At 36.9% G+C, this 12,816-nt stretch overlaps 1 protein-coding gene across 3 annotated transcripts in view; it reads left to right on the forward strand.

The window, feature by feature from the left end:
- sema3bl (sema domain, immunoglobulin domain (Ig), short basic domain, secreted, (semaphorin) 3bl) overlaps positions 1 to 12,816 on the forward strand; it is a 61,603-nt gene that overhangs the window by 9,477 nt on the left and 39,310 nt on the right. For all 3 annotated transcript variants that reach the window (XM_044118057.1, XM_044118042.1, XM_044118048.1), the window contains exon 2: positions 10,638 to 10,798. In XM_044118057.1, the coding sequence (XP_043973992.1) occupies positions 10,638 to 10,798 (161 nt within the window). The remainder of the gene's footprint in view (positions 1 to 10,637; positions 10,799 to 12,816) is intronic.

Consider the following 12,816-nt stretch of genomic DNA (forward strand, 5'->3'; position numbering starts at 1 on the left):
ATTTTTAAATAATCACTGACATAACAAATCAGCCCACAGTTTAAGTAAAGACATAAAAGTCAAATCTCAGAATGGAGGAAAATTAGGCAATTTACCCAAATCGGTTTATAAAATAAAACAATGTTCTCTTTTGAATCGGACATGTCCATGTGCATGTGCAAACAAGAAACCTGGAAGTCTTTCAAACCAAAGTGTAATTCTTTAGTGAGTCACAGAGAGCCCACATGGTCCCCAGACTGAAATAAATCTGTTGGCTGGATCATCCTTAGCTTCCCCACAAAATGTCAGCAAGCTGACAGAAGCCATATCAAAGACTTGTGCCATTGTAGAGTAGAAATGTGAAATTACCCAAATCTGTTTTAATTTCAGGTTAAGATGTAATGGACAATAAAATCTGACTATTAAATTTAATGGCTACAATCTGGACACTCATTTTTTTTAAAGTGCAACAAGTGCGCTTTGTTTCCAAACAGAATTACGTCATACAACTATTTTAATATTGGTCAAAATAAGGGATTTTTTTCTTACCCATAATTGTTGCAGCATTAATTTATCCATGACATACGCTAAAGGTCAGACAGATAAACCAAAGCAAAGTGGGACTTTCTGTGTCATATCGTTTCGTAGTCCTATGTAGCCATTTAGCATTTTGGCTCAGAGCCAATGTGAAGTGATGGAAAACAGAATAATGATGGTGGGAAACATGGATGATGGAGAACGTTACAAACACGGAAACAAAAACATTCTTTTATGTAGCAATCAATTGGTTCTGCAGAGGCATCTGAAAAGGGACTGTACTGTACCATGATTACTATGGTGTACTACTTTTTCAAATATATAAAGCACAAAGTGAGGAACTGAACCATTAATCAAAACTTTAATATTCTAGACACTCCTTTCTGTTGAGGTTTTGAAGAATAGATGCATTTTTCTGATGTTTAATGTGAAAGAGCAAGTCTTTCAGAATACAACATTCATGCAACATTCATTATGTTAATTTATTTCTGTAAGTGAAACTCATGATGTAGTTTAATTACACACAGACTGTTCCTTTTTCACACCTTTATTTAATTTTAGCTAATCTCTAAAGAACACATTTTGCCTTCACTGCAACAATTGAACCATCACCCCCTCTAAACAACAACAACAAAATCCTCTTCAGTGTCTTAAGTAATGGCCAGAAATAAAACCACAGTCAAATGTCGCTTGGAAAGGTTGCAAGTCCATCACAGAAAACACAGAGATGCAAATGAGCAAGCAAAATAGATGTCAATAATGAGAAATATGTTGCTGGCCAGGACATAAAAATTATTTATGATTATAATAAATTGAAATAAAAGATGACACCAGATTTCAGATTTGGTTGCAATTAAAAGTGTTTCAACTTTTATAGTTAAGAATTAGCCAAACCTAAGAAGTGAGAAAGTGGAATATCACATGCATCTGCTTTGAGTTGTTTTCAGTTAAAGTGCGTGTGTGTGTGTGTGTGTGTGGGTGGATGTGTGTGTGTGAGGCCGGTGGTGATTTAGCTGAGCACATGAAAGCAGCCTTCACTGACAGAATAAAAGCTTCAGATCAAGCCCGACGGCAGTGAAGGCTGTGAGTAAAGTTGTTAATTAGAAGACTGAAGTCCAAGAAGAAAATCAGGAAACAATGGAGGATTGGTCGCTTTTAAGAGTGGCTTATGAAGAATGATGTAGAGGTTAGGATGTACATTTCATAGGGAGATTGAGAACAAGGACATGGGGAAAAAATGACTGGTGTTCAAAGAAAGTGAAAGTGGGGATGAGGTTACAAAGACTGGAATTTAAATCGCTTTGAAAGAGAGATGGGAACAGAGTGGTTGAATGAAGGCAGAGGCAGGAGCTATAAAGAGCAGGAAAATGGATTAGATTGGGTTAAGGAGAGGGATGGGTAGAACCAAATCCAGAGAGGAGAGAGAAAAAGGAAGATTGGTTATGATGATGATGAAATCAGGGAAGAGAGAATGGTAAATCTGTGTGGGATGGTGGAGTTGACTCAATAGAGGAGGATGAGGCAACAGCCTACGCTGTGTGTCAATTCGCCCGAGAGAGAGAGAAGATCAAATAACAGCAAGCATCTTTAGAGGACAGAGGGATATTTATCAGCACTAATTTTGTGTGAGAGAGAGAAGGGGAAAGAAATATAGGATTTCTGATAGAAAAATATAGAAAAAGATAGACGGAGAGATTCTCCGTCTAAAAAATAGCAGGTGATTACAACATTAAAAGTCAGAACAGACAAGAACCTCAACTCTTCTTTTCTTTTGTGGTTATGATTCTCACTTGTTGTTGTTAAATGATCTTGTGTGTCTGGTTAAGATGAATAATGAGATGCGACATCTCCAGCAAGGAGCAGGAACAACTTGGCATGGTCTAATTAAATCTGTCATCAGTTATATGTGCTGCTGTTTTCTTGCCAGTGCAATTCCCTGAAACCTTAATGACTAATTGTTTGCTGAAGTTTTAAGACTCATGCCAACTGCACGAGTCTTAACAATGGCATCTGACATCATTTAAAAAAACAAAAACAAAACTAAAGACAATGTGCTTCAGGGAGTAAAATGTCAGAGTAAAATATGCCCACCATCATATTCACCATATTTTGCAATTTTAGCATTATTCTTGAACAGACGCACATACTGCATCATCTGTCGATTCAGCCTTTACCAAATCGATACAGCAAAGATTTCCATCCAGACAAGGTAAAAATGTGGTTGAAAAGTTACAAATTTGCTCATGTAAAAATATGTATGAAAGATGGAGATGTAGGTTGAAATTTGATGTAATTGTTTATGCTAAATTTTGTCAGCAGTTGTAAACTTAACGGATCTATTTTAATGGCTACTTTCTGGGTTGAATGAAGAACAAGACTAGCCGACCTTAAATGACTGCATCAGAAGGCCCATTGACTTCTTTTGTTTGAAGGTATAATTCTGTATATTTGACAGCTGTCACATGGCACATTTTGGGCTAAACAAAGTGAACAAGCTCTAGTTTTTAGTTTTTACAAATAAAGTCTTCAAATCTCAAAATTGTGTATTAAAGAATCTGTAATCAGTGCAGAATGATCTAAGTCCAGGGTTGGTCTGGTACTGCTTAATGCTTAATTTTGTCTCGCTTAGAGTTATATAGAAATCATTTTCAAGATAGAATAACCTTGTTGGTAACATGGCAAGAAAACGATGCAGGAGGAGCTTAATCAAGAAGTTTTTTTTTGTTTATCTAGAATGCACAGCACATGTATATTTAGGAACACTAGAACTAGCAAAAAAATATTGCATGCTTTACATTTTTCTTTTGCGAAACACACCTTAACATAATGCAAACAGGGCAAGTATCGGATGGAAGGTAATACAAAACCTGGGAGAAAAGGATGAAAAGGACTGGAAGGGTGTGCAGTGTTTTTAGTCCACACAGCAGATTCCAGAAATATTTGACACTCTGCAATAATATACAACCGAGATCTAATGATACCCTGGGAAGTCAGTCAACAGTGTAATGAGTCTAATGAAACTTCGTCAGTGTGTTTGCATGTCAGAGCTCAAGACTATTAAACGTAGAGGAGTAATATTTAGAGAAACAGCCAGTTTTGTCAGCTCTGAAGTGGAAAGATGTGGTTGAACCAGGGAGCTATTTATTCATGCGAGACATGGGTCTGGTATACATTTTGAAATGCAGGGGGTCTAATAGGCTTCAGATGTGTCCCCCTCTCTTTCTCTTTCTAAGCCAACGATAACACTGATAACAATCACACAGGTGTAGATATGCAAGGGTGTAAACCTGTCTGAGGTTTAATACAGCTTACACTGTGCCTCTGAATAATTTGTACTTTGGAGATTTCAGCGCACGATTAAGAGTTTTGTGTTACCTTTTTGCTTTTAGAACAAGTAAGTATTTCTTAAACTGTTTTTTTTTTGGCATTATAGAATTTCCCCCTTGGACATTGAGACGTTTTTAAATACAATTACTTTAATTGCGTTTAAATCAAGTTAGACACAACCTATAAAATGGACTCATAAATACCTATTTGCAGTGTTTTTTAGAATTCATTAAAGTGTCATAGCTTAAATAAATAGTTTTGGACCCGTGTGCAGGAACATGGAAAGATGCTGTATCTTTGATGGCGCAAAAAAAAAAAAGGGAAATTCAAAAATATGACAATAAAATCCAAACTACATGCAGTATACATTGGAAGATGAGATAAAATAAAATAAAGTGGATGACGCTGAACTGATTGGGAATGCAGAAGGTGGGGAAAAAGAGGAGCTAGTCAATGTGGAAATTGAGAAATCTGGAGCCAAGTTTCCAAACTCAGAATAAATCACATAAGATCGAAACAAGAAGCTAAAACCCCAAGCATGACAAACAAAGAGAAAAAGAATACAGTCATTTACCAGATGTCAGGGTAATGTTTGTAACAGTTTATTTATTGTCATAATAAAAAAGCTAATTCAAAAGCTAGGAGTATTGTTTGATCGTTAACATTTTTAAATTAGTCATTCTGAAAATTATGCAGCTTTTCTGTATATGGGAAAGCTTTGGAAAACTTCTAAACATCTGATGGGAAGACAGTTAATCAGTTTCCAATATTACTAATAATGGCTGCATTTGTTTGTCATCCAAAATATAGGAATCCAGGACACAAAACAACCGACTCTAGTGTCAGCAGAGATGCTAAGCTGCATGTTTTTGGACTGTCAAATCATTTATAACAGCGCTGGGACACCTACACAGAGAAAATAGATTATACAAACACAGGAAGGATGGAAAAAAATCAGCTGCGGCTAAGAGTTTCCAGAGAAAACATTTCCAACTCATTGGAAGGGAAAACTCAAATGTTTGCTGGTGTCATTTTCATCACAACTCATTTCTTCTAATCCTCATTCAGAAGTTTGATTACATTTCATTGTTCTTTGCGTAATGGTGAAATCCTGTAAGCTCCCACATCAAAGAAAAACCGCAAACCGCACAAGTGAATAAGACGTCCACATGTCCCTCCGCCAGTTCTGACAGGCATCTCACCAGGCCAGGCTGACTAAGCAGAACGCTGCATAAATTACTGCATAAACATCTCCGCAGATCTCACAGTGGGGTGATGCAAAAGCTTAGGTTGGACACAGTGAAACCAGATGCTGCTTCGCCTGTCGCTTCGGTTTGGCACGTCTGCTGTTTGTGGATGCAGCGTTGGCCCGCTGCCTGCGGGGAAACGATACACATTGAAGACAGATGTTTCACCTTGGATTCTGTCAGAACTTTGCAGCTATATATGGTCTTCAGGCAAAAGATGGTTGAAGAAAAAAATGGCACAAAGTAGGAAAAGAGATCAGGTTGCAAAGGGCAGAAGGTTGGGACGACATCTAGACAGGCAGGAGAGATGAAACTACAGATATGACATTGAAAGCAACTTCAAGAGACAAGAAATAACGAGACGGAGAATTAAGGATGAATGTGAGCGTGATGGAGACGAGAAAAGGGGAATTATTGAAGGAAGAGAGGCGCAGAAGAAAAGTCAGCAGGAGCTGAAATGTGGCTTGTGAGATGTTAGACGATGGTGTGACTTCAGCAGTGAAGCGATGATCTGCTGGAGCGATAACAAGCCACAGATGGAAGCTGTTAACTCACCTTTTATCCTGTTTTAGTGTCTGTGTGTAATGTACTTTTGTGTGCTTACATTTTTTGCTTTGGTTAGGAAGGAACGTGTATATATCAGTGATTTATGATGTTTACAGGTAGAGCCGGAGAGAAGGCGGCTTTAAAGAGGATTTTGCTTATGCTTCCAAATGAGTTTAGGATAAATACAAATGCCACAAAGATGAAAGTCACACATCATGAGTTTGGTCAAGGAGCCACTTAATGTCTGATCCTTTAAGGCATGCAAGGGGAGGTAACTGGATGTTTTAAGGAAGTTCTAAATAACATACTAACCAAATGTTTGTACAAGTAGTGGTTTGGTGCAAACCATAAGTTTCTCTTTGCCTTAAGGTTTGCCTGTGCTAAAACTATCACCATATTGTGACAGTATAATATGATACAGGTAATCTGTGAAAAGATCAATCTTGTCCTTCTCCTCCAAGTAGTACTATTGCTGTCTGAAGAAATGTAACACTCCTGGTCAAAAACAACCAATCAGAGACAGGAGGAGGGACTTGGCGCTGTCAATAAATGTCATGAACGTGCTCCTAAATTAACTCTTAATTTAACTCTTCATCCGCCGTCGTCGGTGGCTATGCTAACTAGGCTTAGCATTCATGAGAGGCTCTGCTGAAGGGGAAAAGCTGTATCATATCAGGGAGTGAAGGCAGCAGGGAGGAAGGAAGCAACACACACAGGCACGATTGACAGCACTAAGTGTTTCTAGTTAGCAGTGGGAGCTCTGGGAGAAGTAAGAGCAGCAAAACCTTTGTCTCATACTACTAGTATGAGACACATATAGAGTTTCATACTACACTGTGTAGTACGAGACATTTTTGAGGGAAACGGTACCAGAAGTGGAGTCCACTCAACAAAAACCTTCGCCATCATGACAGTGACAGTAAAAGAAACATGTTGAAACTGTATTTTTTATAAAAGTTACATACTGTAGCTTCAACCATCAAATGACTTTATCTGTGACAGTGTCAAAGACCAAACAACCATCTAGGAAAAAAAGTTCTATGCATTTCGATTGCTCCCAAGTGGTCAGATATTTGTGAGATGAGATAATAGGAAACTATGAAAATATGTGCAGTACATATGGCTTCTCAGGACATTAATCCTGCAGAAAACCCAGAAAATGTGTGGCAGCCTGTTTTAGGCTGAGCTCAAATTGCACATGCTATGGTGTCAGATGCATACGGAGGTGATTTTTGGAGAGTTTTTCACATAAGGCACCATATCCTCCTGTGCCTTGGAAATGCACAGGAGATACACAGTGGGATGATGATATTAACATTCCATGGCTAATCTTCTGGATGTTTCATCAGCTGGAAAATGTGCAACAGTGTTTGTGTTGTTGGAGGAAAAAAACTGTTTCTCACAATCTTCTGAAACATGCCACACATACCTGACAGTCTTTGTGTTGTTTTGACTGACAACAACTGTATATCTGCAGGGCAATGCTTATATAGAGACACAGCATTTAATTAAGCACTGAGGTAAATAGATGGATCACGTGAAACATTTAGCAATGAAGCCTAATCTTCTATAAACCCAGTACATATAGTGCTCACATGTATTTTTTATATATATTTGCAGACAACATTCACAGTGTGTTACATTAGGCAAAAATGTTACTGTTAAACAAAAATACATCCTTTGAATGTAGTTAAATTTAAAAGATACGTTACCAGCAGTTTATCTATATAGAAGTAATAAACCTGCCTGCTTAGCACATAAACGATTTGGGGGTTTTAATACGTTTCTAAAATCTTCTGCATTAAGACTTGGGATTTTGCATTATGTCAGAATCTGGCTTAAGCATTTAAGATGACATGACAACGGACTGCTGTGTAGCAATCCAAAACAACCACCAGAAAGATGGATGGAAAATGTTCAACGTTCTGAGGTAATCGCATGTCTTTTCCAAGAACAGAGGAAGGTTTTGGATCCAGATCATTAAAATGCCAACAGTAATAATGTCTTCAGTCTTTAAAATACTGAACTCCATTCATGTGCCACATAACTTATGGTCCTTTATTTGTGGTCTCTCTTGTGTGATCACAAAGAAGAGATTCAAAGACATGTAAGATGTTGAATCGGTCTTTAAAAGAACACTGAGGTTTCATTGACACTTGGACATACCTAAAATTCATAAACGTCTGATATTGTGAAGGCATACGGTAATGTTTTCCTTTGGCACAATTACATTTTGTATGAATTATAAAAATGTAAACCCTAAAGGTATGTGTGAAATAAACTCAATGACATATGAAAGGGCAGAGACAAATAATCAGAGGCAAAGTAAGGTCAATATTGCTTTCCTTTTCTGTCTTTCTGTATGATTCATGTTGTGAGGTCCAATAAATCCTTTGGACAGTGCTTTGTTTTCGGATTTCCTCTGCGTCTTTATCTTTCTGCTCATTATTGTCTGACTTTCTGCTGCTCTCAAAACCCACGTTATCATCCTGTTCTTCCCAATCTAACTCGCTTTGTTCCTACTGTGAAAATCCCTGTTGCCTCGTTTTCCTCATTATTATGTTGCCAGCGGCTATAAAGCCTTCCTCTCATTGATGGCTAACTAGGGTCTTTTTGCAGAAATAATTATTATAATTTATGTCTTTGTAGGAGAAAAACAGTATATATATTACTGTGAAAAGAACATACACTCCACTTTATGCAGATTAATAATGGCGATCATAATTTAAACATAAAAGAATATAGATCTATTGCTTCATCGTACGTGATAAATACACTATGGACACAAATTACCAATCTAGCCAATAAGACAATAAATAAGTTAAATAGTCCATTGAAAGTTATGCACTGCTATGCAAATCACTCAAAAAAGAAACGTTACAAAAATACAGATATACATTTTCTATACATATATATAATATATTATTAGATTAATATAATTATTAATAAAGAAATAATTATTATAATTTATGTCTTTGTAATTGGCATCCAATTACATAGGATAAGACCAATTTTAATTGAGCTGGTTTGAACTATATATATATATTAGAAATGTATGAAATGCCAAAAAGGTCTTGGTAACATAATAGTAACCACTTCCTTATGTTTAATGAGGGAATTTTTGAATGTACTAGCATTTCTGTTTTTGTTTGTTTGTTTTGGTTGATTTGATTTATCACATCGCACCCTAATAAAAGTTTTAACAAATTGCTGAATGTTTACTTTTATCCACTTAAAACCTCAAGTATTACTTGCACCAGAAGGTTAACGAGGTCTCTCTTTGCCAACAGTTGCAGTGTTTTGCTGAAATATTTAAACACCTTTAGAGTTTTCATGTCTTATCATGTCTTCATCCAAGCCAATAAATAACACCAATCAAGTAAATTACAGAATAAGCTGTTTTGTATTGGTAAGCAGGATTTGGATTTTTTTTTTTTTTTAATGGGAGCAACATGTGTAATCAACTAATCAACTCTTCCATGTAACTCGCAGATATTTTTTCCCTAATGTTGCCCCATTTCAAGGGAAATTAACAAACAGTGGTAACAGACTGGTTGCTAAGAAACAATACAACAAAGATAACATTGACCAAACACAACTTTCTCTACTTTTTGTGCAATGTTTACTTTTACAAGGCACTGCATTTACCTTGTGATAATTGGTGGTGGCTGGAGAGACTCTTCCAAATGAGCCGCTTGCACAGAGGTACAAGGCAGACTGCTAATACAATAAACCAAGTGTTCTAAAACAAGCAAATTGATGGGAAATAAATACATAAAATAATATGAGCATACAGCAAAGGTTTGATATCTCTGAACCTGTGTGAGGGTGAGAAGTGGAGATCTCTACTAAAAACAGATCCGCAGTGACTGACAAGGTGTGACGGGGCCTTCGAGCTTCACTCTGTCAATATGCTTTGCTGAGTGCTGAGTGACTCGAGCCCCATTCTCACAATCCCTGTGTTTGCATGAGCATGTTTGCCTGGGTGTATTGGGTCGAGCGAGAGAGTGGTACAGATGGATGATGAGAGATGGGCAGAAAGTCGATTCAGACCCGCATCTCCGTCAGCGGGGCTTTGACAGTCACTTGACATCTTTTCACGCGCAACTTTTTTCTCCTCATGTCTTCATTTGGACAAAAAGAGAAGGAGTCAAAATGTTAAAGAGCAGAGGCAAGCCGAAGAGATGAGATAAGCACACGTGTTAAAAAGTATTTAATGGCTTTACTGTATGGTTGATGCAATATGAAATGCTAGATTTTTAATGATTATTTGTATCGTACATGAATGACGGATTTTAACTTTAAAACAAAAAGACTTGTGGATGATTGGAACATGTTGTTTTACTGACACTACATGCTGGCATTGTTTATCTCTACTCTCACACTCTGGAACATGACAACTGAACAGTGAAGTTGCAGTACCCTGACTAAACTTTCATACTTGGGAAGAAAATGCTAACTCTATACAGAAAGTTGGGATTTGGTTTGTAAAGCAACAGCATTTACATATTTAATGGAAACACTGACCTGCTAAGTATCTATTTTTATTCAATGCACACTTTTTGTCTTAGTAAGATTTAAATTAGACTATTTTGATGGTTCTGAAAAAAGTGTTTGATTGTGGTAGGACCAAGGGGAATATGTTACATTTGATAGTTGAAGGAGAAAGGTAGTATAATAATAAATGGGTAAATCTAAAAAAAAACATAAGAGATGATATAAGGGGACCATCTGAAAATTGTTTCAGTGCTTGATACTTAACTTCTTAACCCCAAAACTAAGATGCTTCATATGCTGAACTGTTGGATAATTGCATCCACGTTTCCTTGCAAAAGCTGAGAGCATGTTTGTGTTCCAAACACTGTGATGAGAGCAGGAACACATGCTTGGGAAAACTCTTCATGTGATGAAATGTGTCCCTCTGTCCTTCAACAGGGACATCAAAACAACAAACCGTGTCACTCCAGCTAACTATTTTTTTTCTCTCTGCTCTTTCTACAGACCTGCTGTCCACCAACAGGTCGTCCATCTTTAGCGGCCATGACGGCCAGCTCTCACTCAGCGCTGTCCTTCTTGATGAGTACCGTGATCGGCTCTTTCTGGGAGGTAAAGATGTCCTGTACTCTCTCATGCTGAGTCCTGTCAGCAGTGAATCCAAAGAGGTGAGCTTTCAGTAGGCTTTAGACCGTTTGTGTTGAGGATATTTATGTTCATATCAAGTTTTCGGTTGTAAAGATTGACATAGCATTGCATTTTTAATACACATTGAGTCACTTATTTATAAAAGTTGCAGTCATTCTGCAACTGGTCTCAGTCTGTAGAATGATGATATCTGGATAATGAGACACTGTGGGGTTAGTTTGTTGTTTTTTTTCCCCCAGAACTGTTCTTCTATACAGAACATCTGTTTAAGTGAATTCTGCTATAAATCATGCACAAATAGGGAGTGGGGGGTCAAACCTGGGCAGACATATCATTTAATATTAGTGCAGTTGCATCATAGGTGAAATGTGGAAAATATTAAACACAATTCAACAAAAGATCACTTTACAGATAAACAGCAAAGGATGGCAGAATCCCAGATTCATGGTAAATTTATTGTTGTCCATCAATCCTTCCTTTGCTCTGTTTACCCTATAAACAGTGTATATCTTAGCATTATGTTATTTTACTCTGTGAATAGTTACCTTCCAGCCAATTCTGTCACATTTTATGTTTTTCTTCTGATACCTGAACACCTGTAAAGGGGAAGCTCCTCATAAATCATTTCAGTAGCTATTATTGTTATATACTAACAGCAAAGATACAAGGAAGGCTAAACTATGAAGCAGATCTTCTTCTAAAAAGATTATGGATGTTTAAATATTCATTATATATTACATAATCATGTATCCAAACTAAGAAACTGTTGCCAAGCCAATACCAAAGTCAAGGCCATACAGTAATGTAATATTTTTGCATGAATGTGAAACAAATTTTCAACAAAATGTTTTCAAATGTTTTCAAATTTCTTGAACGTCACCAAAAATTTTAATGTATTTTACTGAAATTGTATCTGATAGTTCAGTGCAAAGTATTGCATAATATGAAGTGGAAAGGTAACATCAAGTTTAACCACACTTGACATTGGATAAAGAGTAAGCAGGAATAATGTTCTATGAATGCTCTTTTTACACCAAACCGAAAAGACGTGTTGCTGTAGTGGCAGGTGTTGGTGGATCTGAAGTGTTGACTCAGAGAGGCTGAATACAAAATTCATGCAGCACTTTTCAAAATTTTTTTTAACCTTTCTAAAATTATTGAACCCATTGGGAAAACTATGTATTCTTTTCTTTCAGCTTCATTTGTCTGTCACACAAAATCCCATAAAAATACCTTAAAACCTGTGGTTGTAACGTGACAAATTCTGAAAAATTTCATGTAGAAATGTTGTATGTATGCAAGAATAGGACAATCAAGCAACAAGCCACAGATGTCCTACTTGTAAAAAGCCCTCCAGAGGTGAAGATTAGTGGACTAAACTCTCAGATCAGAGTTCAGGTTTTTCAAACTTTTTAAAATAATAAAACTTATTAAACATGTACAGACCAAAAGTTTGGACACACTTTCTAATTGAATTAAATTAGAAAATGTGTCCAAACTTTTGGTCTGTACTGTATATTATGACACGTTATACATACACTGCAGTAAGTGGTTCAAATCCTATGTCATGTTATGTTATGGTGTTCTTTATCTAATATAATGTGTTTCATGGACGAGTAAATCAAAATGTTCTTGGGTACTACTGGTGGAGTCCTGAAACTTGTACCGAATAGCATGCACGTCTTTTTGGTTTTTTTTTGGAAGACTAAGTCCTTAGGGAAATTGATGAGTTCAGTGTAAAACAAGATTTAATTTCACCAGCATGTGCTTCCAGACTGGTTGAAGGGAAAGTATGCTGCATATGTTACATCTATTCATACTGTACCTTACAATAGTGCAGCCTTTACATATGTTCCATAAATGGTTTGTGGTGAACAAAGGTAACGTTTTAAAACTGATATCCCCACTGCGCTCCTGAAAGCAGCAGAAACAACAGATGCATGAGCGTGAATGTTCACTTTTTGACAAGAAGAAAAACCTCTTGACTGACACAAACTGAATGTGTGAGTAGAGAAGTGAAATACACTGAAACGTAGAC

This window comes from Gambusia affinis, linkage group LG01 (assembly GCF_019740435.1).
Source record: "Gambusia affinis linkage group LG01, SWU_Gaff_1.0, whole genome shotgun sequence".
NCBI lineage: Eukaryota > Metazoa > Chordata > Actinopteri > Cyprinodontiformes > Poeciliidae > Gambusia > Gambusia affinis.